The sequence below is a fragment of the Camelina sativa genome, chromosome 19, assembly GCF_030686135.1.
Source record: "Camelina sativa cultivar CO46 ecotype springtype chromosome 19, ASM3068613v1".
Taxonomy (NCBI): Eukaryota; Viridiplantae; Streptophyta; class Magnoliopsida; order Brassicales; family Brassicaceae; genus Camelina; species Camelina sativa.
The window spans coordinates 4,689,575-4,716,366 of record NC_141898.1 but is presented as its reverse complement, the minus strand read 5'-3'; the positions used below and the strand labels follow the sequence as shown (position 1 = coordinate 4,716,366).

The window sequence follows — 26,792 nt, the reverse complement described above, 5'->3', positions numbered from 1 at the left end:
TTACAATACATAGAAGACTGAGAAAGGCATACAAAGTGTATAAAAAGAAATAAATTAAACGTTTAAATAAAAAAATGACATCGCCGTTGTTGTTATCACCGTCTCACCGTAGAAAACGCCGTCTCACTCACCTCTTCTACACCGTATTCGCTTTCATCTTACTCGCCGTCTTCATCTACGGCCACGATTTCATCTCTTTCTCCCATCGTTCCCTTAACTCACCAACGATCCTCCACCAATCCGCTGTCGTTGTTGTCGTCGACGAACCTCCTCCTCCTCCGCCACCATCTCCTCCGCCACCGCCTACTCCGCTACTATCTCCTCCGCCGTCATCTCCTCCACCACCGTCACCTCCGCCACCGGCTTTTGCGGTAGGGAAAATGCCGGAAGGATGCGATGTGTTCAGAGGGAATTGGGTCAAAGACTGGTCAACGCGTCCGTTTTACAGAGAATCGGAGTGTCCGTACATTCAGCCGCAGCTCACTTGCCGCACGCATGGCCGTCCCGATAGTGATTATCAGTCATGGAGATGGCAACCTGAGTCATGCTCGCTTCCTTCGTTAGTCTCTCTCTCTCTCTCTCAATTTCGAAATTTTGAATGCGATTATTTTGATTCGGTGGTTGATGTTCAGATCGGTTTGCTCTGTGGTTTGTTGAAATGTGTTATAGGTTTAACGCGACGGTGATGTTGGAGAGCTTGAGAGGGAAGAAGATGATGTTTGTTGGAGATTCGTTGAACAGAGGAATGTATGTTTCTTTGATCTGTCTTCTTCATTCACAAATCCCAGAAAACTCTAAATCAATGGATACATTTGGTTCCCTCACCGTCTTCTCTCTCAAGGTAATTTGGTTCAGATTTAGAAAAGTCTTGTGGAATCCATTGAAGTTGCTCTGTGTAGAATGTGATGATACAGTATACTGAGATCTGAGTATGAAGGATGACAAAGACTAAAGCTTAGATTTGAATATTTCTTGCTAGGATTCTTATAGATTCTTCTGGTATGTTGTTTATGTAGGATTACAATGCAACGATTGAGTTCTACTGGGCACCGTTTCTTCTAGAATCAAATTCAGATAACGCTACTGTTCATAGAGTATCAGATCGGATTGTGAGGAAAGGCTCGATTAACAAACACGGTAGGCATTGGCGTGGTGCTGATATAGTTGTGTTCAACACATACTTGTGGTGGAGGACTGGCTTCAAAATGAAGATCTTGTATGTACCTAATCATGATGACATAAACTCTTATCATCGTTGCTAATAATAGGTTCTCAGATATTTTTTCTGTATACTCTCAATACTGTCTTGTGATTTGATTGATTTTTTTCAATTTGTTATTTGAAGGGAAGGTTCATTCAAGGATGAGAAGAAGAGAATTGTTGAGATGGAGAGCGATGATGCATATCGAATGGCACTGAAGACTATGGTTAAATGGGTGAAGAAGAATATGGATCCATTGAAGACAAGGGTTTTCTTTGCTACCATGTCTCCTACTCACTACAAGTCAGTACCTTCTCCAACTTTTCTGTGATTTCTAGTCATTTACAAACAGTTGCTTCAAATTCAAAACCAGGAACTGAGAAGTGAGGAGGGGATATATGGCTTAGAGCTTTAGAATAATCTAGTCCGGATTTGGTATTGAATGAAATAAGCAATGGGGTTTAGAAGGATCCGGTTTATCTTAATAGTTCAAGTAAATGTGGCTTTTGATTTGATCCGCAAGTTGAAACGAGACTAAGATTTAGCTTGAACGAAGCGTTAGAATTAAATTTTCTACCTCCATGACCAGGGGCGAGGATTGGGGTGGCAAGGAAATAATTGTTACAATCAAACAACTCCGATCCAAGACATGAACCATTGGCCATCAGACTGCAGCAAAACCTTAATGAAAGTGATAGGAGAGGAACTAGACAACAGAGCGGATTTCCCGGTGACTGTACTTAACATCACACAACTCTCCGGCTATCGGAAAGACGCACACACATCAATCTACAAGAAGCAATGGAGCCCATTGACAAAGGAGCAGCTAGCAAATCCGTCTAGCTACTCCGATTGCATACATTGGTGTTTACCTGGTCTTCAAGATACTTGGAATGAGCTTCTCTTTGCGAAGTTATTTTATCCATGATTTTTTTCTCTATATTTAAGATTTTATTTAGAACTGTAATTGTAAATTATGGTTAAATTTTCTGTTTATTTTGTATACACTATTGTTCTACAAAGAGGAGAAAAAGAGTAACCCTGCCGTTCTCTATATTAAACTCAATAGATGAGAATCAACACTTCATGTTCGAAGGAAATAACAAAAACTATAGAGTTATTTAATATTTTTTCATTGTGAATCAGCTCATTAACACCTATTTCTTGTTTCTGCTATGATCAATCCAAAGATCATGGTGTAGTCTTGTAGACCATTGCCTCAGAACTCTCAAAGATCCAGGGAACTCAATCCATCGAACTCGTGACCATCGTGTGGCTCCAGATGAAGCGGATGCATATCATAACTACCAGAATTTATGTGGTTTTGGTCCTCGCTCTGACCAGGACAAGGTAACATGTCTTCATTTATGTCTCCAAGGAGTTCATCAATATCAAACAACTCATTAGGATCCCAAAGTTCCTGATCACTCGGCCAAGGCCAACCATAATCTCCAACAGTAAGCAGATCAGGTTGCTGTTCCTGTTCCTGCTGTAGCTGTTGCTGTAGCTGTAGACGTTGCTGCATCTCTTCTTCTTCCTGCTTGGGTCTCACCTCTTCTTCCTGCTTCGGTCTCTCCTCTTCCTTCATAGCTTCGCCCCAATACTGCTGTTCAAACTCTTTCAACAAATCGTAATTCAGCACGGTATCCACATTTTGATGTCCAACCGCACAATTGTCCATCCTGGTTTCACCAGACTCTTCCCGAAAATCTAATATCTGACTATATTGTTTACTTTCACAATCTGTATCTTCCTGCTTCACACAAATATCACCACAAAGAACCGCCTTATCCTCAAAGGTACACACCTCAGACTGACTCGACGTACTAGTAAACTCAGAACCAACACACTGCGGGAAGTTAAGACGAGCCAACGAACCGTACATAACCCTAGCAGCTTCATCATAAGCGGAAGCAGCTTCTTCAGCAGTAGGAAAAGTACCAAGCCAAAGCCTATTCCCTCTATTAGGTTCCCGAATCTCTGCAACCCATTTACCCCAAATCCTTTGTCTAACACCTCTAAAACTACAGTGCGGATTCTCGGGTCCTCCTTTACCTTTCATACAACCTTTCTTAGACCCTTTGGCAGGAACCTTGCGTCTTGGTTTCTCTCCTTGTATAATAATCGAAGCTTCAACAGTCTCGTTGTACTCTTTCCACTTCTTTAACCTATCAGCTACTGTTAAACCATCAGCTCGAGCCCTCGATTTCCTTTTCTTCTGTGTACTGGTTCCGGTTTGATCATATATAGCCATCGTCCTCTTAGTCGCAATCACAGAATCTACAAGATAGGTTAAAAAATAAATAAAAAAGTTTCGACTCAGTCTCTTTCTCACAATTCCACAAAAACAGAAACCTTATGGAGTCAAACAGAGGATTTATAGTTATATAGAGAGAGAGGCACAGAAACAATTTGGGCACCAAGGGTGTATATTTACTTGCTCACCAAGTTTTACTTTATTTAATAGAAAAGGAAAAATTCGGAACTGAAATTTCCCAATTTTTTTTTTGCCGAATCTTCGGGAGCAAGCTAACGATTGTAAAAAGCCACTCTCAAAAATTAAAGAAATCTTCTAAAATAAAAATACCCTAAAATTGGAAGAAAAAAAAATCCCCAATCTTCTTTAAAACATCGAAACCTAGAAAAGTGGAAAATTTTCATTTTTTTCACAAATCAGTGAGCACGAAAACATCTAAAACCCTAAAATCATCAAACCCAGAAACCTCTTCGAGACTAATTCAGCGAAAAATCGACGAACCCAGAAAACATACCTATCGTGAATGATTCCAGGATTAGAGTCGATTAAGTCGAATCTCTCCTTTAGCGGGGGGGGGGGGGGGGGGGAACAAAATCTTCTTTATTACGCAGATGATATTTGTTGTTCGTTGTTAAAATGAAATCGATCAAAAATCAAATCTTCTTCGGAAGCTTTCTTCGCGTTCTTTCTAGCGTCTCCCTTTTTTTCTGTTTTTGTTAACTTTTAAACTTTTTACCAGAAATAAAAAAAAGTAGGAATTGAAGGGGTCGAAGTGGTATTTACAACTTTGTCTAGATATTTCTGATATTTTAATGAGAGTAGAAGTGACATGGCACTTATTAAAACTCGAGCTCTGGATCAGATCATAAACCAGGTGATGACACGTGTTGAAATCGCCACCACATAAAAACACGCTCTTATTAATACGGGTAAGCAATTGAATCCTTACTATAGTTGATAAAAGCATTCAAACACATAAAGAAACATATTTAACTCAATAAATAATACATTGACAAAAAAATAAAGTTTGGAAAATAACATACAAGTATGTTATTCAAGGTGCAATAATTTAATTCAATCTATTACAAATTTAGATTATAGAATAATATAAATATTTTTAAGTAAGTTATATTTAAAAATTAATGAAAACTTATTTATTAAGATAAAAGTCTCATTTTGAAGATTATATTCACTATTTGAACAAAACCTAATATTTTGAGAAAATAAAAGGGTGAATTTGCGAGATGACCAAAACAAAAAAACAAACAAAGAATATAGTACACTAATGAAAAAAATTAAGTAAATAAATATTGGCTAATGTAAAAAGACAAAAAGGGGTCACATGAAATACACGCTCAGCTTACAAAGGTGTTGGAATATAAGTTCAATTTTATATATAATTATTCTTTTATTTATTTGGATATAATAGTTTTTACCCCCATTAAATTTTAATTGATACAGCTTTTCAACAAAATTAATAAAAACTTTGAAATTTTTATTTTAAAAAATAGAATTTTTTTTCTGCATTCAACCTAACTTGAATTTTTAAAATCGGAAGTTGAAAACTTTAAGTGATGAATAGTGTTTATAATGAAATAGTATAGCAAAAAAAATATTATGGAACATAAATAACTCAAATCCAATTAAAAGTAAAAAAAATGTTATATTTTAAGGGATACAACATAAACAATCTACCCAACTATGTAAATGCTGACCATAAGAGATAAACACATAACAAACAAAATAAACGCAAAACACAGAAAAAACGTTATACCCTAAGTAATACAATATAGACAATCCAAGCCACCATGTTAAACAACGGTGATGACGAAAATGATAACAATGACTATGGTCGTAGCAGTGGTGGTGGTGATGGTGGTGGTGGTAGTGATGGTAGCGGTGATAATATACCCTAAGGGATACAACATAGGCAATCAAGCAAACGAGTTAAATGCATGGAACAAAAAATATATAACATAAGAAATATATATCAGAAAAATAAGTGAATAACCATTGGCCAATATAAAAAGACTAGAGATGATATCAGTGAAGGACACATGCACATGTAATATATAGAATATTTTTTTACAACACCTTAATAAAATAGTATAGAACAAAACTAAATAGTATAGAATGAAACATTTTTCATAAAATATATTGATAGTACTGGTAATGATGGTATGAAATGAAATAAAAAATTATGAAACAAGCCGTTTCATAAGAAATATACAACATATGAAATTTAACATGCCGAATTTAACAATTTCCGAAGAAATTACACTATACCCTAAGGGATGCAACATAGAGAACCCAAACTATCGAATTAAGCGCATACTAAAATTAGGTTACAAGGAAATTAAATTAATTGTAGAATATATATATTTTAAGAAAATGTAATAGAATATTATTGTATTCTATATAGGATAGTAGAATAAATAATTACATTATTTTAGTTACTTATTGAGTTAAAGTTGTTCAATTAAAAAAAACAAATAAAAATATAAAAGAAAATGTTTATTTTAAATAAGATTGTGAAATCTAAATAATTTGTGTAAATAGATTTATGAGAATTGCCCTAGATTTTATTGTAAAGTATAAATGAATAAATAAGAGATAAATAAGTAAATGAGAAAAATAAAGGAAGAAAGAAAAAGAAAGGGAGGAGGGGATGCACGTGAGAAAGGGTGTGTTTAGCTGTTCATAATGTCATATAGGCAAAACTGTCATTATTATAGAAAATATAAAAAATATTATAGGATGATGGTTAGAATACTTAGTGAATTAATTAAAGTTTTTTTGTTGGTTACTTCTGCCAATTTTCCAAAATAAAAAGTTAACAATCTCTTATTCATAATTTTTAACAAAAAAAAAATTGAATGCAATCTATAGTATTGAGAATATTATTTATTTTCTTACTTTATCTATATATTTAAAAAATTGAATTATATATCCAAATACACAAACAACATCACAACCAGAGTTTATTATTATTTGGGCTCGCTCTTCTCTATTTCGGATATGTGATATCTCCAAATATTTATACTTTTCTTAGTTCGGTGGCATGTGGTCATATGGGCCTACATTTTATTTTATCCCCATATTACGATTGGGCCGTAGCCTTTTCGGGTTATTTCTTTTTGGCCCAAAATTGATACATCTATCAGTTACGTGGATGGAACACTCTTGACATCTCAACAATTTTGTGAAGTTTCCCCTACTGTACGTAATTAAGAGTAATGTGCGGAACTTGACTATTCAAAGTTCAAACGTAAAGACTTTTTAAAGTATTTGCGTTCAACGTGAAGAACACTTTGTAAAAAGACTAGTATCAGTCGAGCTGTGTTTGATATATTATCTTTGTGGAGTAGAGTTTATTATGATTATGTATATAAAAGAGAGCCCGAAACGATGTTATTTATTTACCATCTCACAATTTCCAGTTTTCTTCATTAGTAAAATTCAAGAAAATTAAAAAAATGAAAGGCTTGTGGAACTCAGCGAGCATCATTCCTATCACTCTTTCTTTTATTTTATTTTTCATTTGTTATTTCGAAGACGTGCTTGCGACTCCTCCTACTACTAGGCAGCATATTTTGTGTCGTCCCGAACAAAGGGATGCACTTCTCGCTTTCAAAAACGAGTTTCATATTGGGAGGCTTTCTCGCTATTGTTCAAGTGGTAATCGGACGATTGAGTCATGGGGGAATAACAGCGACTGTTGTAGTTGGAAGGGAATCAAGTGCAATGCCAAGTCCGGCGAAGTGGTCGAGCTAGACCTTAGCTGCAGCTTTCTCCATGGCCGGTTTCATGCCAATAGCAGTCTTCAAAAACTTCCTTTTCTAACCACTCTTGACCTTTCATATAACAATCTTACTGGCCAAATCCCAGATTCCATTGGAAACCTTTCTCATCTTATCAATCTCCGCCTTGCGGGAAATCATTTCAGTGGTCGGATTCCATCTTCCATTGGAAACCTTACTCAACTCACCTTTCTCGACCTTTCTCAAAATCAATTATCTGGTCAACTCCCGTCTTCTTTTGGAAACCTTTCTCAACTCACCTTTCTCGACCTTTCGGAAAGCAATCTCGTTGGTAAAATCCCATATTCTTTTGGCAATCTCAACAAGCTGACCAACTTTGAAGCAAGTCGCAATGCTTTCACTGGAACTATCCCTTCTTCTCTCTTCACCATTCCTTCTTTGGCTGCAATTAATTTGAGTAATAACCAACTCAACGGCACTCTTGAGTTTGGGAATACATCTTCTGCACCATCTAACCTACAATGGTTAGACATTGGCAACAACAACTTCAAAGGGCCAATCCCGAGATCCATTTCCAAATTTGTCAACCTTCTGTTTCTTGACCTTTCTCATTTTGACACCCAAGGCCGCCCAGTTGACTTAAGTATCTTCTCCCATCTCAGGTCTCTCCGAGATCTACACCTTTCATATATGAACACCACCACTACGATTGACTTGTATGATATCTTATCATATTCCAAGTGGTAATCGGACGATTGAGTCATGGGGGAATAACAGCGACTGTTGTAGTTGGAAGGGAATCAAGTGCAATGCCAAGTCCGGCGAAGTGGTCGAGCTAGACCTTAGCTGCAGCTTTCTCCATGGCCGGTTTCATGCCAATAGCAGTCTTCAAAAACTTCCTTTTCTAACCACTCTTGACCTTTCATATAACAATCTTACTGGCCAAATCCCAGATTCCATTGGAAACCTTTCTCATCTTATCAATCTCCGCCTTGCGGGAAATCATTTCAGTGGTCGGATTCCATCTTCCATTGGAAACCTTACTCAACTCACCTTTCTCGACCTTTCTCAAAATCAATTATCTGGTCAACTCCCGTCTTCTTTTGGAAACCTTTCTCAACTCACCTTTCTCGACCTTTCGGAAAGAGAGCCCGAAACGATGTTATTTATTTACCATCTCACAATTTCCAGTTTTCTTCATTAGTAAAATTCAAGAAAATTAAAAAAATGAAAGGCTTGTGGAACTCAGCGAGCATCATTCCTATCACTCTTTCTTTTATTTTATTTTTCATTTGTTATTTCGAAGACGTGCTTGCGACTCCTCCTACTACTAGGCAGCATATTTTGTGTCGTCCCGAACAAAGGGATGCACTTCTCGCTTTCAAAAACGAGTTTCATATTGGGAGGCTTTCTCGCTATTGTTCAAGTGGTAATCGGACGATTGAGTCATGGGGGAATAACAGCGACTGTTGTAGTTGGAAGGGAATCAAGTGCAATGCCAAGTCCGGCGAAGTGGTCGAGCTAGACCTTAGCTGCAGCTTTCTCCATGGCCGGTTTCATGCCAATAGCAGTCTTCAAAAACTTCCTTTTCTAACCACTCTTGACCTTTCATATAACAATCTTACTGGCCAAATCCCAGATTCCATTGGAAACCTTTCTCATCTTATCAATCTCCGCCTTGCGGGAAATCATTTCAGTGGTCGGATTCCATCTTCCATTGGAAACCTTACTCAACTCACCTTTCTCGACCTTTCTCAAAATCAATTATCTGGTCAACTCCCGTCTTCTTTTGGAAACCTTTCTCAACTCACCTTTCTCGACCTTTCGGAAAGCAATCTCGTTGGTAAAATCCCATATTCTTTTGGCAATCTCAACAAGCTGACCAACTTTGAAGCAAGTCGCAATGCTTTCACTGGAACTATCCCTTCTTCTCTCTTCACCATTCCTTCTTTGGCTGCAATTAATTTGAGTAATAACCAACTCAACGGCACTCTTGAGTTTGGGAATACATCTTCTGCACCATCTAACCTACAATGGTTAGACATTGGCAACAACAACTTCAAAGGGCCAATCCCGAGATCCATTTCCAAATTTGTCAACCTTCTGTTTCTTGACCTTTCTCATTTTGACACCCAAGGCCGCCCAGTTGACTTAAGTATCTTCTCCCATCTCAGGTCTCTCCGAGATCTACACCTTTCATATATGAACACCACCACTACGATTGACTTGTATGATATCTTATCATATTCCAAAAGGCTCTTCGAATTGGATCTCTCAAGCAACCATGTTTCAACAACAAAAAAGAGTTCAGTTTCAAATCCCCTTTCACAAGAGATATATTCTTTGTACTTGTCAGGTTGCGGTATCACCGAGTTTCCAGAGCTCCTAAGAACCCAACATGAAATGTGGTTTCTAGACATCTCCAACAACAAAATCCAAGGTCAAGTTCCTGGCTGGTTATGGACTCTACCAAAGTTGGAGTACGTGAATCTTTCCAACAACACTTTCATCGGTTTCCAAAGAGCAAAGAAGAAACAAGGACTATCCTCTGTCCGGAAACCATCTGTGAGTTACTTGTTTGGCTCCAACAACAACTTCACAGGCAATATTCCTTCTTTCATATGCGAGTTGCGTTCTCTAGAGACTCTCGATTTATCTGAAAACAACTTTAACGGTTCAATCCCTCTTTGTTTGGGAAACCTCAAGAGTACTCTTTCAGATCTAAATCTTCGCCAGAATAATCTTAGTGGAGGTCTTCCAAAGGATATATTTGAAAGTCTAAGGTCGCTTGACGTCGGTAATAACCAACTTGTGGGAAAGCTTCCAAGTTCTTTGAATCGTTTCTCAACTCTTGAAGTTTTGAACGTGGAAAGCAACAGAATCAACGACACGTTTCCTTTCTGGTTGGGTTCTCTACAAAAGCTACAAGTTCTTGTCCTTCGCTCCAATGCATTCCATGGACCAATACATCAAGCCTCGTTCCCTCAATTGCGGATCATCGACATATCGCATAATCACTTCAATGGAACTTTGCCATCAGAGTACTTTGTGAAGTGGACTGCTATGTCATCGCTTGGGACCGACGAAGATCAGTCTTCTGAAAAGTACATGAGTGGTGGATCAGGCTATTACTATGATTCATTGGTTTTGATGAATAAAGGTGTAGAGATGGAGTTAGTACGTATCTTAAAAATCTTAACAGCAATCGACTTTTCGGGAAACAAATTTGAAGGAGAGATTCCAAAGTCCATCGGTCTATTGAAAGAGCTTTGTGTGCTTAACTTGGCAAACAATGCATTCACTGGCCGCATCCCTTCATCTATGGGGAACATCACAGCTCTCGAGTCTTTGGACGTTTCCCAAAACAAGCTTTCAGGAGAAATTCCACAAGAGCTAGGGGAGCTCTCATTCCTTGCGTACATGAATTTCTCTCATAACAAGCTCACAGGCCTAGTTCCAGGGAGCACTCAGTTTCGGACGCAGCGTTGCTCTTCCTTTGAAGATAACCTGGGACTTCTTTTTGGCTCTTCTCTTGACAAAGTTTGCGGAGATATTCACACGCCAGCATCGCATCAACAGTATGAAACACCAGAATTAGAGGAAGAAGACGAAGAGGTGATTAGTTGGATAGCAGCTGCAATAGGATTCGTACCTGGTATTTCCTTTGGATTTACGATTGGATACATATTGCTTTCCTACAAACCAAAGTGGTTCATGAACCCTTTCAGCCGAAACAATCGTAGAAGGAGAAGCACTCCAACTCACTAGAGAGAGGTAATGTTCTGACTTCTAAACGAATTTGTTAGTAAGCATTAGAATAATTAGGTGGATAATATTTTAAAAATATGTCCGTAATTGATACCGAAGTTTGTGAAATATCTCTTTGATCTTTCATTTTCGTATACTACAACTAGAAGTTCTATTCTGATGATTAAACTGATGAATTTTAAGAATGTAAAGATCTCTCTGTGTTTGGACTTCACATGGAAGCTTTTTCTGGTTGCTTTCTTAGACACAATCCTTTGGTGCTTTCAGGGTGTCCAAGATAACAACAAGAATGAGGCATGAGAGAGAGATGAAGGTCATACTATCTGCATATATGATTTGATAACGTGTAAGAGCTCTCATTGCTTCTCCATTATTCAAGTGTCTTAGTTATTAATTTGCTTGTGAATAAGTGAACCAGAAGAACACGTACAAGCTTTGGAATGATTTAAAGCTTTTAGTTTAATGTCAATGTAAGTTTCATGTAATAGTTAAAATCAAACCTATTTATGTCGAAGAGCAATGGAAGTGAGTAAAAAAATATCATATACCTATTTTTCAGCAATACATACTGAAACTGAAGCATACGAAGTCAAGGATTAGCAATAAAAGATGAAAGAGTATTCCTTTAGAGTGACTTTCAAACTCGGGAGTCAAATCATTTCCATATTCCTTTTTTTCTTCTTCACATATGTTCAAAAGACAAGAAGTAGCTAGAGAAGCATTACAAACTCTAAGAATTTATTCTTAATTTGGGCTTACCATGCATGTGCTTAAAAACTTCCATTGCTCCCTTTTACCCGAAGTATCTCCCTTCTCGATTCAAGCTGCAAGAACCCAAACAAAAGATAAGAGATTTTGTACTTAGCAAGTGTAATAGAAGTATCAATTTGTGAGTTTTGCAAAGTATTTTTACCAGCTCCATCTCCAAAGTAATCATCCTCTCAGCTTGTTTCATCTGAGTATGCTTCAACTCCTTGACTTCCGACAATATCTAGCATAGAAAAGCATATTCATAGTAAGTTTCATTAGAGGGTCATAAGCAAAACTGTTCGTTTTTATTGGTTCAGGGAACAATGGATGACCTAAACTTACCTCAGTCAATATATCCACGAAGGTGGGGGATCCCGTTTCCATCTTCAAATGATCCATACGTCCGATGTCATCAACCGCATCTCCTGTAGTGGCGGAAACATAGGAGGATCCACAAGGAGATTTAGCTATACTTCTTTCCTCAAAGTCCCAGGAAATCTTCTCATCCTCCCAAGAATTAGGCACCATCGATGACGAAGCTGCTCCCATGTTACCCACAAAGCTCTGGAGACCATCCTTATCCTTAGGGTCCTCCAAAATCTTGATATAAGCCATGTGAGAGGGACTGGTAAACCTGGTGACCAAGCTTTGGGATCAATGTTAAATACTTTTCGTTCACTAGCAGCTTCAAAGATGCCGTGAACAGGAACAGCGTCAAACCAGCGTCAAACAGACGGAACTTGAGAAGCAGATGTGGAAGATTCAACACCTTTACATGCTTGAGATGAAAGTTCAGTTAAAGGAAGATACATTTCAATTTAGAAGACATTTGGGTAAATCAGTTAAAGGAAGCGTTCTGTAGTAAGTAAAGGTACCTGAGCAGGATATGGACTTGGATCAGTCCCATTTGGAGACCAAGCTTTGGGATCAATGTTAAGTCTTCCTTCATTCGCAGCTTCAAAGATGCCGTGAACAGGAACAGCGTCAAACCAGGATCAATGTTCTTGATATAAGCCATGTGAGAGGGACTGGTAAACCTGTTCACAAATTAAAGAAATCTTCTAAAATAAAAAAAAATACCCTAAAATTGGACAAAAAAAAAATCGAAACCTAGAGAAGTGGAAAATTTCAGTTTTTTTCACAAATCAGTGAACATGAAAACATCTAAAACCCTAAAATCATCAAACCCAGAGACCTCGTCGAGACTTTTTCAGCGAAAAGTCGACGAACCCAGAAAAGATTAATCAGAAAACATACCTATCGTGAATGACTCCAGGATTTTTAGTTGAATCGTGTCTTTACTGGGGAAAAACAAAACTCTTCTTTCTCACGCAGATGGTTTTTCTTGTTCGTTGCTAAAATCGATCAAAAATCAAATCTTCTTCTGAAGCTTTTTTTCTTCGCGTCTCTCTATTTTTTTTTTTTTAATAAGATTTTAACTTTTCCAGAAAACAAATATTACTAGGAAATAGGAATCGAAAGGGTCAAAGTTACAAACACATAAAGAAACATTTTAATTCAATAAATAGATTGACAAAGAATCAAAATTTTGAAAAAATAACAAGATGCAATTATTTAATTGAATTTAAATCAAATTTAGATTACAGAATAATAGAGATATTTTAAGAAATATATATATTTAAAAAATTAATTGAAACTTAATTAATGAGATCAAAGCCTCATTTTAAAGATTATATTCTATATTTGAACAAAATCTAATATTTTGGGGGAAAAATATAACAATCTGTTATGCATAATTTATAACAAGAAAAATATAAATTATAATCTATAATATTGAAAATATTTATTTTCTTATTTTATCAATATATAAAGTTTGAATTATATATAATATTGAGAAATTATTTATATTTTTATTCTCTTTTTGTTTGACGACAAAAAAACAAACCAACATCACAACAACCAAGGGGCCTGCGTCTTATTTTTTATCCCCTATACTAATGGGCCTTAGCCTTTTCTGGGTTTTTTTCTTTTGCGCAAAATTGATAAAAGTCTTGACGCTGAGACACTGTCGATCATCAATCACCTAGGAGTACACATTACACAACCAATAACAAAGTCATCTCACCTTGAATTCATTTCTTTTGGGTGATTTAATTTTTTTGGTTGGACAAACAATTGTTTTTTTTTTTTTGTGAAGTTTCCTGTACGTTATTAAAAGCAAGACAAAATTTGTGGAAATCGACTATTCAAACGTAAAGACTTTTTTAAGTCTTTGCGTTTTAAACTGAAAGAACATTTGGTAGAAAGAATAGTTTATAATGTGAGTCAGTTATTGTCAAAAAAAAAAAAAAATGTGAGTCAGTCAAGCTGTGTTGGATTTATTACCTTTGTGGAGTAGAATGTATTAGTATTATATGTTTATAAAAGAGATATGGGCACGAAACCTTTTTATATTTACCATCACAATTTCCAGCTTTCTTCATTAATTTTAAATGAAAGGTTTCGGGAACTCAACGATTATCATTCCTATTTCTCTTTGTTTTATTTTCTTATTCATTTATCATTTTGAAGACGTGCTTGCGGCTCCTTCTAGGCATTTGTGTCGTCCCGAACAAAGGGATGCACTTCTCGCTTTCAAAAACGAGTTTGAGATTGGGAAGCTTAATCAGAACTGTATGTATGATAGCTTTGAATCTCATCCGAGGACGGAGTCATGGGGGAATAACAGCGACTGTTGTAGTTGGAAGGGTATCAAGTGCAATGCCAAGTCCGGAGAAGTGGTCGAGCTAGACCTTGCGGGCAGCTGTCTCCATGGCCGGTTTCATGCCAATAGGAGTCTTCAAAACCTTCCTTTTCTAAGAACTCTTGACCTTTCATATAACGACCTTACTGGCCAAATTTCAGATTCCATTGGAAACTTTCCTCATCTCACCATTCTCAGCCTTTCTATGAATCAACTTTTGGGTCAGATTCCATCTTCTATTGGAAATCTTTCTCATCTTATAACTCTCCAACTTTCTGGAAATAATTTTTGTGGTCGGATTCCATCTTCCATTGGAAACCTTTTTCATCTCACCTCTCTCGACCTTTTGGGAAATAATCTCGTTGGTAAAATCCCATATTCAATTGGAAACCTTTCTCAACTCACCATTCTCAGCCTTTTGAGTAACAATCTCGTTGGTGAAATCCCATCTTCAATTGGAAAGCTTTCTCATCTCGCCTCTCTCAACCTTTTCGGAAACAATCTCGTAGGTGAAATCCCATCTTCTTTTGGCAATCTAAACCAGCTGACATACTTATTTGTTGGTAGCAATATGCTCAGTGGAAATTTTCCCAATGTACTATTGAACTTGACATGTTTGTCACTGCTAGATATCTCCAACAATCAGTTCATTGGCGCTTCCTCCTAATATCACTTCACTATTAAACTTGAGAAGTTTTGAAGCAAGTCACAACGCTTTCACTGGAACTATCCCTTCTCCTCTCTTCACCATTCCTTCTTTGGCTGGAATTTATTTGAGTGATAACCAACTCAACGGCACTCTTGAGTTTGGGAATACATCTTCTTCACCATCTAACCTATACTGGTTAGATATTCGCAACAACAACTTCAAAGGGCCAATCCCGAGATCCATCTCCAAATTTGTCAACCTTTTGTCTCTTGACCTTTCTCCTTTCGACACCCAAGGTCGCCCAGTTGACTTTAGTATCTTCTCGCATCTCAAGTCACTCCAACATCTTGACATATCCTATTTGAACACCACCACTACGATTGACTTGAATGATATCTTATCATATTCCAAAAGCCTCTATCATTTAGATCTCTCAGGCAACCATGTTTCAACAACAAACAAAATTTCAGTTTCAAATCCCCTTTCACAGGAGATATACTTTTTGTACTTGTCAGGCTGCGGAATCACCGAGTTTCCAGAGCTCCTAAGAACCCAACATGAAATGATGAGTCTAGACATCTCCAACAACAAAATCCAAGGTCAAGTTCCTGGCTGGTTATGGACTCTACCAAATTTGTACGCCGTGAGTCTTTCCAACAACAATTTCAACAGTTTCGGAAGATCAAAGAAGAAACAAGGACTATCCTCTGTCTGGAAACCATCTATGAGACACTTGTTTGGCTCCAACAACAACTTCATGGGAAAGATTCCTTCTTTCATATGCGAGTTGCGTTCTCTAAAGACTCTCCATTTATCTGAAAACAACTTTAACGGTTCAATCCCTCATTGCTTGAGAAATCTCAAGAGTAATCTTTCACATCTAAACCTTCGTTAGAATAATCTTAGTGGAGGTCTTCCATAGCATATATTTGAAAGTCTAAGGTCGTTCGATGTCGGTCATAACCAACTTGTGGGAAAGCTTCCAAGATCTCTGAATCGTTTCTCTACTCTTGAAGTTTTGAACGTGGAAAGCAACAGAATCAACGACACGTTTCCCTTCTGGTTGGGTTCTCTACAAAAGCTGCAAGTTCTTGTCCTTCGCTCCAATGCATTCCATGGACCAATACATCAAGCCTCGTTCCCTCAGTTGCGGATCATCGACATATCGCATAATCACTTCGATGGAACTTTGCCATCAAAGTACTTTTCGAAGTGGACTGCTATGTCATCACTTGGGCCCGACGAAGATCAGTCTTCTGACAAGTACATGAGAGGTGATACAAGCTATTACTATGATTCAATGGTTTTGATGAATAAAGGTGTAAAGTTGGAGCTGGTACGTATCCTTAAAATCTACACAGCAATCGACTTTTCGGATAATAAATTCGAAGGAGAGATTCCAAAGTCCATCGGTCTATTGAAAGAGCTTCATGTGCTCAACTTGTCAAATAATGCATTCACTGGCTGCATCCCTTCATCATTGGGGAACCTCACAGCTCTCGAGTCTTTGGACATTTCCCAAAACAAGCTTTCAGGAGAAATTCCACAAGAGTTAGGGAACCTCTCGTTCCTTGCATACATGAACTTCTCTCATAACCAGCTTGCTGGTCTAGTACCAGGAAGCAATCAGTTTCGTACGCAGCCTTGCTCTTCCTTTGAAGATAACCTGGGACTTTCTGGCTCTTCTCTTGAGGAAGACTGCAGAGATATTCACACGACAACATCACATCAACAGTATGAAACGCCGGAATCAGAGGAAGAAGACAAAGAGGTGATTAGTTGGATAGCAGCTTCAATAGGATTCGTACCTGGTATTTCCTTTGGATTTACGATTGGATACATACTGGTTTCCTACAAACCGAAGTGGTTCATGAACCCTCTCGGCCGAAACAATCGTAGACGGAGAAGCACTCCAACTCACTAGAGAGGTAAATGTTCCTAACTTTTTAACGAATGTTTTTAGCAAACATTAGAACAATTAATTAGGTGGATAAAATTAGACTGCTGAATTTTCAGAATGTAAAGATCTCTCTATGTTTGGACTTGACATGGAAGCTTTATCTGGTTGCTATCTTTCATACACAAATACACAATCCTTTGGTGCTTTCAGGGTGTCCATGATAACAACAAGAATGAGGCATGAGAGAGAAATGAAGATCATTTCTATCTGCATTTACGGTTTGAAACGTTTAAGAGCTCTCAATGCTTCTCCATTATTCAAACTTCAGGTGCCTCACCAAACCTAGCAAAGATCTCTCTTTCTCAAGTGTCTGTCTAGTTAATAAATTTCTTAGCGCATTTTGCTTGTGAATAAGTGAACCAGAAGAACATGTACGATCTTTGGAATGTTTTAAAGCTTTTAGTTTAAATGTCTATTTAAGTTTCATGTGATAGTTAAAATCAAACCTTTTAACAAGAACAATGGAAGTGAGCTAAAAAAAAAAAACCCCAACCATCTACCGGTTTTTCTGCAATCCATACTAAATCTGAAGCATACTATATGTCAAGGATTAAGAACAAAAGAGGAAAGAGTATTCCTTTAGAGTAACTCTCAAACTCGGGAGTCAAACCATTTCCATATTCTTTCTTTTTTCACATTTGTTCAAAGGACAAGAGAAGAAGCATTACAAACTCCAAGAGTCATCAACCACATCTCTTGTAGTGACGGAAACATACTAGGAGGATCCACAAGGAGATTTAACTATACTTCTTTCCTCAAAGTCTCAGGATATCTTCTCATCCTCTCAAGAATTAGGCACCATCGACGAAGAAGCTGATCCCATGTTACCCCGAAGCTCTTGAAACAATCTTTGTCCTTAGGATCCTCCAAAATCTTGTTCAGTCCATCTAGAAAAGATTAATCAGAAAAAAAAAAAAAAAAAAAATCAAACATACCTATCGTCGTGAATGATGTGGAGAAAAAATCCCCATCTGGTAGATGGGAAGAAACTTGAGTAATATATAAAGAGTTAGGGCCTCTCCACTTATTGCCAATTGGTTTTGAGTTGGAAACCATAACAAACCCTAATTTATCAAATGACTCCAGGATTAGAGTCGAATCTCTTCTTTAATGTTCTTTGTTGTTCGTTTTTTAAATCAATCTAAATAAAATTTTCTTCTGTTAACTAAGATGTTTTGGAATGAATTTCTTAGGTCACGTGTCATTGTTTGATTGAATATAGTACTGGTGGAAGAATATATGTTACCCACTAAGCTCTCATACAAAAATCTCTTCTTCTTTATTATGCAGATGATCTTTGTTAGAAACGATCAAAAATCAAATCTTCTACTGAAGCTTTTTTCTTCGCGTCTCTCTTTTTGTTGATGACACGTGTTCAAATCTTCACCACACAAAAAACACGTTGGGTTACTCCCAAATAAATTAATCATATAATTATTATTAATCTAATCATAGTAACCCACTAAGTACTTATCAAAATTCATCCTTCCACTAAAGTAACTTTCATAGGTTTCTCAATCATTAAAATATACTTTTTTAACTATTGTTTATTAATTTACAAATTTAAATAAATTTAAAATGAGAAATAAGTTATATTAATTACTAATATTACATTTAAAAGTAAAACAAACATATTTTACAGAATTTGGAAATATTAAACATATCTTACAAAATCGGGGAAAATACACAAATATAAATTGCTTTTTATCCTGAGGCAATAACAAGAGAATCGGTTAAAAAAATAAAACTATGTTGAACTCAAATAAAGAGTGAAAGATGATTGAAAGAATACCTCAAGGGGTTCTTCTTCATCTTCTTACCTGGTTTACCTCTGTACCAGAAGCGAGCACACAGATTGAACGAGAGAGCCTGCAACATACTTCGGCACCAGCAGCCAGCAAGAGACAACTGTTGTCCTGCAACCATCTCGGAGCTACTCCTGCTGCACAATATAACAAATAAGAAGCAACATGGTTAAACAAACAACTAAACACTAAACTGTAATTGTAAACAACAAAACAACAAAAATTTAAAAGCATAATATGTGTGTGATCTGCACCCACGCTTTGTACAGAGAGAAGATCCTCAGCAAAGAACAACGGAGAGATCCTAAAACACAAGAGATATAAAAGTAAGTTAGACCAGAATCTAAGATTTTCTATCGGTTAATTGCTAACAATAAGCAACAACGATGGTGTGAAGTGAGGAATAGAGACCAAATTATATATACATAATGCGAGAAACAGAGATTGATTGATGTAAGGGTTGTTCATTACCAGCGGAAGAAGATGAAGAAGATGAGGCTAAACCTCTTCCTCAGATGGGTGATTCAAAGCTTGACAAGAGGCTTTCCGTTGTCGTTTACAAACCGGCAACATCCTCATTGATGTCCCTGCAAGGCTCGTTACATCCAGGACAATTGCCTCCACCGCTTGTGATACAAATACAATCTCTACAGATCTTGAAACCACACTCACATCTCCCATGAACAACCTTCTCATCACAAACAAACCAAAAAAAAACAGTCAAATATCTCTAACCATCGCTCATCACCAAAAGCTAAACCCTATATATTCGATCAGATCCAGTTCACCTAGATCACACAAAATAAAATAAAAATTAACAGAGCACTTGAGAACTAGACTTACAGATCGAGCAATCTGAGCTCCGGTGTCCTCATCTTCGTTAGCTCCTGCATCTTCCCCGTCTCTGTTCGGGTGCCCGGAATAAGCAATCGATTGAATTGATTGAAATCAATTAAAACTGAAGAGAATCTGGATTCACCGTTTCATCGATTGCGTTTCGTTGTGTTTTTTAAGCCGGAACAAGAATCGATGAAATCGATTCGCCGTTTCGTCGAGAGAGAGGAAAGAGAGAGATTCGGTAAAAGAAGAAAACGAGAGAAAAAAAAACTGTGTTTTATATTTTATGAAAAGCCAATTAGAAGTTGACACGTACCGTGTCTTCACGGTTCCTTCTGATACTCCGCAGAGGAACGGTTTTACTAATTTGTGGGCCAAATCTTTTAATTTTTCTTTTCTTTTGGGCTTAGAAATGGCCTGAGTACCCCAAAAAAACTCCACTGGCCATGCTCTAATACGCATAAGCAAAGCAATTGTTTTGGAACTTCTAGACATGTTATTTTGTAATTGTTTTTGCATTTTTAATAAATAAGGGGACTCTTCTTACCAAAAAAAAAAAGACAAAAAAAGCAAAGCAATTAAATCCTCCTTATAGTTTGACAACAAAGCATACAAAGTTACAAACACATAAAGAAACAGTTTAATTCAATAAATAGATTGACAAAGATCAAAATTTTGAAAAAATAACAAGATGTTACTCAAGAGATGCAATAATTTAATTGAATTTAAATCAAATTTAGATTACAGAATAATAGAGATATTTTAAGAAATATATATATTTAAAAATTTATTGAAACTTAATAAATGAGATAAAAGCCTCATTTTAAAGATTATATTCTATATTTGAACAAAATCTAATATTTTGGGGGAAAAAATATAACAATCTGTTATGCATAATTTATAACAAGAAAAATATAAATTATAATCTATACTATTGAAAGAAAAGTCTCATAAAGATAATATATTTGTATATATTTGCGAAACATGTAATATTATGAGATAATATATTTGTATGAAACCATGTTATTTACCATCTCACAATTTCCAGTCTTCTTCATTATTTTTTAATCCAAGAAAATGAAATGAAAGGCTTGTGGAACTCAACGAGTATTATTCCTATTACTCTTTCTTTTATTTTCTTGTTCATTTATCATTTTGAAGACGTGTTTGCGGCTCCTCCTACTAGACATTTTATGTGTCGTTCCGAGGGATGCACTTCTCGCTTTCAAAAACGAGTTTGAGATTGGGGAGCCTAATCCTTCTTGTATGGATTTTGGCATTGAATCTCATGGGAAGACAGAGTCATGGGGGAATAACAGCGACTGTTGTAGTTGGAATGGTATCACGTGCAATGCCAAAGTCCAGAGAAGTGGTTGGGCTAGACCTTCGCCGCAACTTTCTCCATGGCCGATTTCATGCCAATAGCAGTCTTCAAAACCTTCCTTTTCTAAGAGCAAGTTCAAGTGGTTTTTAAGGAGTTTTTAAGATATGCTTAAGATTAAAAATAAATCAAAATACATGATAAATGTTAAAATCGATTCTAAGTTAAGCATTTTTAGAATTCTTTAGGATCTCATATGTGTCGGTCCGTCATTGGTTGGTGAAATTAACAAAAGAAAAAAAAATCGATCGAACCTTTTTTCTACTCTCTCTTTCATTTCTTTAGAGCCGATAATCGGTGAATTTTTGTCTTAACCCTCAATCTGTTGAATTGAGAGAGTCCGTTGAATTGATAGAAGAGATGAGTCGGAAATAGGTTCCTCAATTGCAAACACCAAATCGGGAAGTAAAGAAATCGATGAGTTTGGTTCAAGGACGCTCCAATCTTGTCCCCATGGTATGCATATCTCTGATTTGAAGTATAGATCTTTAATATCTTCTGAATTAAGAGTAGATATTAGATAATTAGAGTTTTCTGATTTATGAATTGATTAGTAAAATTAGGATTCTTTCGATTGGGTATTTATTTTAGCAAAGTTAGTGTTTACAACTGTTAGTAGCTTGTGAATTTGATGATTTGAGGGTTCAATGAATTTTAGCAAAATTAGTGTTTAGGATAAGGTCTCTTACTTCTCTCTCCTCTGTTTCCTCTGTTTGTATACGTCCAATGCTTAACATATGAAGCAATGATTCAACAGAAACCTGCTCTCCCTGCACTTGAACTATTTCTTCATTCAAACGATGAAGAAGTCGTAAAAAATGCTTGCTTGGCACTGTGACATCTCTAATGGTTCTGAAGATGGTATCCAAAGTTTGACTGAGGCTGACTTTGTCTCAAAACTAGTTCAATTTCTCAAGTTAGTACTTCTCAGAACATATTTAAACCCTTTGTGACATGTTTGGTTGCTGATGGCTGATCATTTTTTTTTTTTTTTGCAGACACCCTTCTCCAGCGGTGCTTATTCATGCACTTCGTAACGAAGCCTGCTTGTTGGGTGATTTCAAACATCATTGTAGGCACTGTAGAACAAATTCAGATGACTAGCTTTTGCTTCTACTTTTGCTATACATCCTTTGTCTTTTCCTATCACTACATCATTTGGATGGTAGTTCATTGACTGAGATTTGATTTTAGTAAGGATGCTAGTATTCTCCTGGGGTTTTATTGATTTTACTTTACTCTTAGTTAACATTTTAGTAAGGATGCTAGTATTGTGTGGCAGAGACCTGAAATGAAGAGAAAATGTAGGATTTGGTTGCCTAAGCAGCTCGCATCAATGTACGTGTGTTCATGTGGCGTCTAGTGAGATTTATTGGGTGTATAAATTTTCGACCAATGAACAAGCTTTGGTTTTGTTTCTGATTAGAGGTTTTGTTGATAACGAACCTCATTTAGGACCACTAGGAATGAGATAAAAGAAGGGCTTTTGTAATCAGTCTTCTTCGTTTATTTCTCCAATTCTAAGTTTTAAGAATTTTTCTTGTTGTTGTAATTGTTATGGTAGATGAATAAAGCTTGGGTGGGTCTTGAGAAAGCGTCAGATGGAAGCTTCTTGTCCAATGTCGGATCTAAGCTCCAAGTAATAATAACTATCTCCACTTCAGATTTTCTTTTGTTGCCCATCTTGTTTCATGAATATTGTACCTACCCTTTTCTCTTGCATTTTGATAAACAGAGTATGCAACATTTTTGTGGATCCTCCTGTCCAGAATGTGTTGATATCTCAGCCAGATCAGGATTGGCCAATGCACAAGATGAGGGTGAGAGGTTACTGCATCATGTGTGAAGATCTCTTGAGTTTCTGACATCAGAGTTCCATTTTCTGAACTGATTTCAGAACTTGAAATATGTTTTAGACTGTTTAGGAACCCAAAATTAGAATCTACCATTGGAGCATGCCATTTTACAGATTTTTAAAAATGTTTTTAAGTTAATTATTTCCAATATTATAATTACAAACATGCTTAAATACTTTTTTTGGCACCCAACCGTTGAACATGCTCTAACTACTCTTGACCTTTTCATTTAATGATTTTTATGGTCAAGTCCCGCCTTTGACTATTCAAACGTAAAGACTTTTAAAAGTATTTGCGTTTCAACGTCAAGAACACTTTGTAGAAAGACTAGTCATAATGTGAGTCAGTCAAGCTGTGTTGGATTTATTATCTTTGTAGATTAGAGTGTATTATGATTATTATGTTTATAAAAGAGATGCGTATGAAACCATGCATGTTATTTACCATCTCACAATTTCCAGTTTTCTTCATTATTTTATAATTCAAGGAAATTAAAATGAAAGGCTTGTGGAACTCGACGGGTATTATTCCAATTACTCTTTCTTTTGTTTTATTTTTCATTTGTTATTTCGAAGACGTGCTTGGGGATCCTCCTACTATTACGCAGCATTTTTTGTGTCGTCCCGAACAAAGGGATGCACTTCTTGCTTTCAAAAACGAGTTTCATATTGGGAAGCCTAATCCTTCTTGTATGCGGTATAAAATTGAATCTCATCGGAAGACGGAGTCATGGGGGAATAACAGCGACTGTTGTGGTTGGAAGGGTATCACGTGCAATGCCAAGTCCGGAGAAGTGGTCGAGCTAGACCTTCGCTGCAGCTTTCTCCATGGCCGGTTTCATTCCAATAGCAGTCTTCAAAAACTTCCTTTTCTAACCACTCTTGACCTTTCATTTAACGATCTTAGTGGCCAAATCCCGTATTCCATTGGAAACATTTCTAATCTTGCTTTCTGAAAATTATTTCAATGGTCGGATTCCATCTTCTATTGGAAGCCTTTTTCATCTCCTCTATCTCTACCTTAATGGTAATCAGTTTAGTGATCAGATTCCATCTTCAACTGGAAACCTCCATCGAGCTATGGCTTAATGATAATCAATTTTCTGGTCAAATTCCATATTCAATTGGAAACCTTTCTCATCTCACCTCTCTCCACCTTGGGAGAAACAATCTAGTTGGTGAAATCCCATCTTCTTTTAGCAATCTAAACCAACTAAACGCCTTATTTGTTGGTAGCAATATGCTCAGTGGAAATTTTCCCAATGTACTATTGAACTTGACATGTTTGTTACTGTTATCACTCTCCAACAATCAGTTCAGTGGCGCGCTTCCTCCTAATATCGCTTCACTATCAAACTTGATAGATATTGATGCAATTGGCAATGCTTTCACTGGAACTATCCCTTCTTCGCTCTTCACCATTCCTTCTTTGACTGGAATTTATTTCCGTGATAACCAACTCAACGGCACTCTTGAGTTTGGGAATGCATCTTCATTGTCTAACCTAAAATGGTTAGTCATTGGCAACAACAACTTCAAAGGGCCAATCCCGAGATCCATTTCAAAATTAGTCAACCTCTTTGGATCTTGACCTTTCTCATTTCGACACCCAAGGCCGCCCAGTTGACTTTTAGTATCTTCTCCCATCTCAAGTCTCTCCAACTTCTGTTCCTTTCCTATTTAAACACCACTACTACGATTGACTTGTATGATATCTTATCATATTCCAAAAGCCTCTCTTATTTAGATCTCTCAGGCAACCATGTTTCAACAACAAACTCGGTTTCAAATCCCCTTTCAGATGAGATAGATTATTTGAGCTTATCAGGCTGCGGTATCACCGAGTGTCAAGAGCTCCTAAGAACCCAACATGAAATGATGAGTCTAGACATCTCCAACAACAAAATCGAAGGTCAAATTCCTAGCTGGTTATGGACTCTACCAAAGTTGCACTTCGTGAATATTTCCACAAACACTTTCATCGGTTTCAAAAGATCAAAGAAGAAACAAGGATTATCCTCTGTCTGGAAATCGTCTATAGTTCACTTGCTTGGCTCCAACAACAACTTCACGGGCAAGATTCCTTCTTTCATTTGTGCATTGCGTTCTGTAAGCACTCTCGATTTATCTAAAAATAACTTAAACGGTTCAATCCCTCGTTGTATGGGAAATCTCAATAGTACTCTTTCAAATCTAAACCTTCGGCAGAATAATCTTAGTGGAGGTATTCCAGAGGATATATTTGAAAGTCTAAGGTTGCTTGATGTCGGTCATAACCAACTTGTGGGAAAGCTTCCAAGATCTCTGAATGGTTTCTCAACTCTTGAAGTTTTGAACGTTGAAAGCAACAGAATCAACGACACGTTTCCCTTATGGTTGGCTTCTTTACAACAGCTACAAGTTCTTGTCCTTCGCTCCAATGCATTCCATGGACCAATACATCAAGCCTCGTTCCCTCAGTTGCGAATCATCGACATATCGCATAATCACTTTGATGGAAATTTGTCATCAGAGTACTTTGTTAAGTGGACTGCTATGTCATCACTTGGGCCCGACGAAGATCACTCTTCTGAAAAGTACATGGGAGGTGGATCACGCTATTACTATGATTCATTGGTTTTGATGAATAAAGGTGTAGAGATGGAGCTAGTACGTATCTTAAAAATCTTAACAGCAATCGACTTTTCTGGAAACAAATTTGAAGGAGAGATACCAAAGTCCATCGGTCTATTGAATGAGCTTCGTGAGCTTAACTTGTCCAACAATGCATTCACTGGCCGCATCCCTTCCTCTATGGGGAACTTGATAGCGCTCGAGTCGCTGGATGTTTCACAAAACAAGCTTTCAGGAGAAATTCCACAAGAGCTAGGGAACCTCTCCTACCTTGCGTACATGAACTTCTCTCATAACAAGCTTGCGGGTCTAGTCCCAGGGGGCACTCAGTTTCGAACGCAGGCTTGCTCTTCTTTCGAGGGAAACCTGAGACTTTTTGGCCCTTCTTTTGACGAAGTTTGCAGAGATATTCACACGCCAGCATTGCATCAACAGTATGAAACGCCGGAATCAGAGGAAGACGAGATGATTAGTTGGATAGCAGCTGCAATAGGATTCGTACCTGGTATTGTATCTGGTTTGACGTTTGGATACATATTGGTTTCCCACAAACCAGAGTGGTTCATGAACCCTTTTACCCGAAACAATCGTAGACGGAGAAGCACCACAACACAGTAGAGAGAGGTAACATTAGAATAATTAATTAGGTGGATAAATTTTTTAAAATATGTCCGTAATTGATACCGAATTTTGTTTCGAATATCTCTTTGATCTTTCATTTCCGTATACTACACCCAGACAGAGTCAGAAGTTCTATTTCAGTGACAATTTTAAGAATGTAAAGATCCCTCTATGTTTGGACTTCACATGGAAGTTTTATCTGGTTGCTTTCTTACAGGACACAATCCTTTGGTGTTCAGGGTGTCCAAGAAAACAACAAGAATGAGGCGTGAGAGAGAAAGCTCATACTATCTGCATTTATGGTTTGATAACGTTTAAGAGCTCTCATTGCTTCTCCATTATTCAACAAGGATGGAAACTTCAGGTGCCTCACCAAAACTAGCAAAGATCTCTCTTTCTCAAGTGTCTAGTTAACAAATTTCTTAACGCATTTTGCTTGTGAATAAGTGAACCAGAAGAACATGTACAAGCTTTGAAAAGATTTAAAGCTTTTAGTTTAATGTCAATGTAAGTTTCATGTAATAGTTAAAATCAAACCTTTTTACGTCGAAGAGCAATGGAAATGAGTAAAAAACTATCATATACCTATTTTCAGCAATACATACTGAAACTGAAGCATACGAAGTCAAG

General features: G+C 37.0%; 5 protein-coding genes and 2 pseudogenes across 28 annotated transcripts; 6 read left to right on the top strand and 1 right to left on the bottom strand.

Moving 5' to 3' along the window:
* The first annotated feature begins 1 nt into the window (after position 1).
* On the top strand, positions 2–2,255 carry LOC104745297 (protein trichome birefringence-like 32). Its single transcript, XM_010466497.3, is given in 6 exon segments — positions 2–559; positions 670–841; positions 1,017–1,216; positions 1,346–1,504; positions 1,791–1,807; positions 1,810–2,255. Coding segments are annotated over 6 exon segments (1,353 nt in total). The 5' UTR covers positions 2–74; the 3' UTR covers positions 2,130–2,255.
* Positions 2,233–20,002, bottom strand: LOC104745298 (dehydration-responsive element-binding protein 2B). Of its 18 annotated transcripts, none has more exons than XM_087502191.1 (10): positions 19,835–19,957; positions 19,699–19,759; positions 19,327–19,543; positions 19,110–19,159; positions 18,843–18,992; positions 18,682–18,759; positions 18,301–18,431; positions 12,080–12,301; positions 11,901–11,978; positions 11,584–11,811 (listed from the first exon to the last, which is right to left on the bottom strand). In XM_087502191.1, exons 8-10 carry the CDS (start codon positions 12,284–12,286, stop codon positions 11,758–11,760), a joined length of 339 nt encoding a protein of 112 aa, XP_087358317.1. In that variant the 5' UTR covers positions 12,287–12,301; positions 18,301–18,431; positions 18,682–18,759; positions 18,843–18,992; positions 19,110–19,159; positions 19,327–19,543; positions 19,699–19,759; positions 19,835–19,957; the 3' UTR covers positions 11,584–11,757. The 18 variants fall into 18 exon arrangements, 15 of the variants coding, with proteins under 15 accessions (XP_087358307.1, XP_010464800.2, XP_087358317.1 ...); XM_087502192.1 differs by having other exon boundaries at positions 18,843–18,989; XM_087502185.1 differs by having other exon boundaries at positions 19,699–20,002.
* Positions 6,935–17,483, top strand: LOC147920175 (receptor-like protein 53). Of its 3 annotated transcripts, XM_087502179.1 has the most exons (5): positions 6,935–7,640; positions 8,179–8,338; positions 8,809–10,993; positions 11,255–11,413; positions 15,763–17,483. In XM_087502179.1, the coding sequence occupies exons 1-3, from the start codon at positions 6,935–6,937 to the stop codon at positions 10,985–10,987; spliced, it is 3,045 nt and encodes a 1,014-aa protein (XP_087358305.1). In that variant the 3' UTR covers positions 10,988–10,993; positions 11,255–11,413; positions 15,763–17,483. The 3 variants fall into 3 exon arrangements, with proteins under 3 accessions (XP_087358305.1, XP_087358303.1, XP_087358304.1); XM_087502177.1 differs by lacking the exon at positions 6,935–7,640 and having other exon boundaries at positions 8,332–10,993; positions 15,763–17,018; positions 17,201–17,483; XM_087502178.1 differs by lacking the exons at positions 6,935–7,640; positions 11,255–11,413 and having other exon boundaries at positions 8,332–10,993; positions 17,201–17,483.
* Positions 14,155–26,744, top strand: LOC147920172 (receptor-like protein 43). 2 transcript variants are annotated; one of them, XM_087502171.1, is made up of 2 exons: positions 14,155–17,018; positions 17,201–17,483. In XM_087502171.1, exon 1 carries the CDS (start codon positions 16,313–16,315, stop codon positions 17,012–17,014), a length of 702 nt encoding a protein of 233 aa, XP_087358297.1. In that variant the 5' UTR covers positions 14,155–16,312; the 3' UTR covers positions 17,015–17,018; positions 17,201–17,483. The 2 variants fall into 2 exon arrangements, with proteins under 2 accessions (XP_087358297.1, XP_087358298.1); XM_087502172.1 differs by lacking the exon at positions 17,201–17,483 and adding an exon at positions 26,189–26,744 and having other exon boundaries at positions 16,158–17,076.
* On the top strand, positions 14,191–17,483 carry LOC147920176 (receptor-like protein 35 pseudogene; annotated as a pseudogene). Its single transcript, XR_015591182.1, has one exon. The product of XR_015591182.1 is annotated as a receptor-like protein 35 pseudogene (transcript).
* On the top strand, positions 23,374–24,577 carry LOC147920174 (uncharacterized; annotated as a pseudogene). The gene has a single exon (XR_015591183.1). The product of XR_015591183.1 is annotated as an uncharacterized LOC147920174 (transcript).
* On the top strand, positions 24,614–26,744 carry LOC147920173 (receptor-like protein 35). Of its 2 annotated transcripts, none has more exons than XM_087502173.1 (2): positions 24,614–26,165; positions 26,380–26,744. In XM_087502173.1, exon 1 carries the CDS (start codon positions 24,804–24,806, stop codon positions 26,157–26,159), a length of 1,356 nt encoding a protein of 451 aa, XP_087358299.1. In that variant the 5' UTR covers positions 24,614–24,803; the 3' UTR covers positions 26,160–26,165; positions 26,380–26,744. The 2 variants fall into 2 exon arrangements, with proteins under 2 accessions (XP_087358299.1, XP_087358300.1); XM_087502174.1 differs by having other exon boundaries at positions 24,735–26,165; positions 26,402–26,744.
* Positions 26,745–26,792: the final 48 nt, after the last annotated feature.

Coding starts and splice junctions, on each gene's coding strand:
- LOC104745298 (XM_087502181.1), bottom strand. CDS start 3,455: ATGGCTATATATGATCAAACCGGAACCAGTACACAGAAGAAAAGGAAA.
- LOC147920172 (XM_087502172.1), top strand. CDS start 16,313: ATGTCATCACTTGGGCCCGACGAAGATCAGTCTTCTGACAAGTACATG.
- LOC147920173 (XM_087502173.1), top strand. CDS start 24,804: ATGATGAGTCTAGACATCTCCAACAACAAAATCGAAGGTCAAATTCCT.
- LOC147920175 (XM_087502179.1), top strand. CDS start 6,935: ATGAAAGGCTTGTGGAACTCAGCGAGCATCATTCCTATCACTCTTTCT. Junction 7,641..8,178: donor TGGAACTATCCCTTCTTCTC/TCTTCACCATTC, acceptor TCCCAGATTCCA/TTGGAAACCTTTCTCATCTT. Junction 8,339..8,808: donor TCTTTTGGAAACCTTTCTCA/ACTCACCTTTCT, acceptor AAAACTTCCTTT/TCTAACCACTCTTGACCTTT.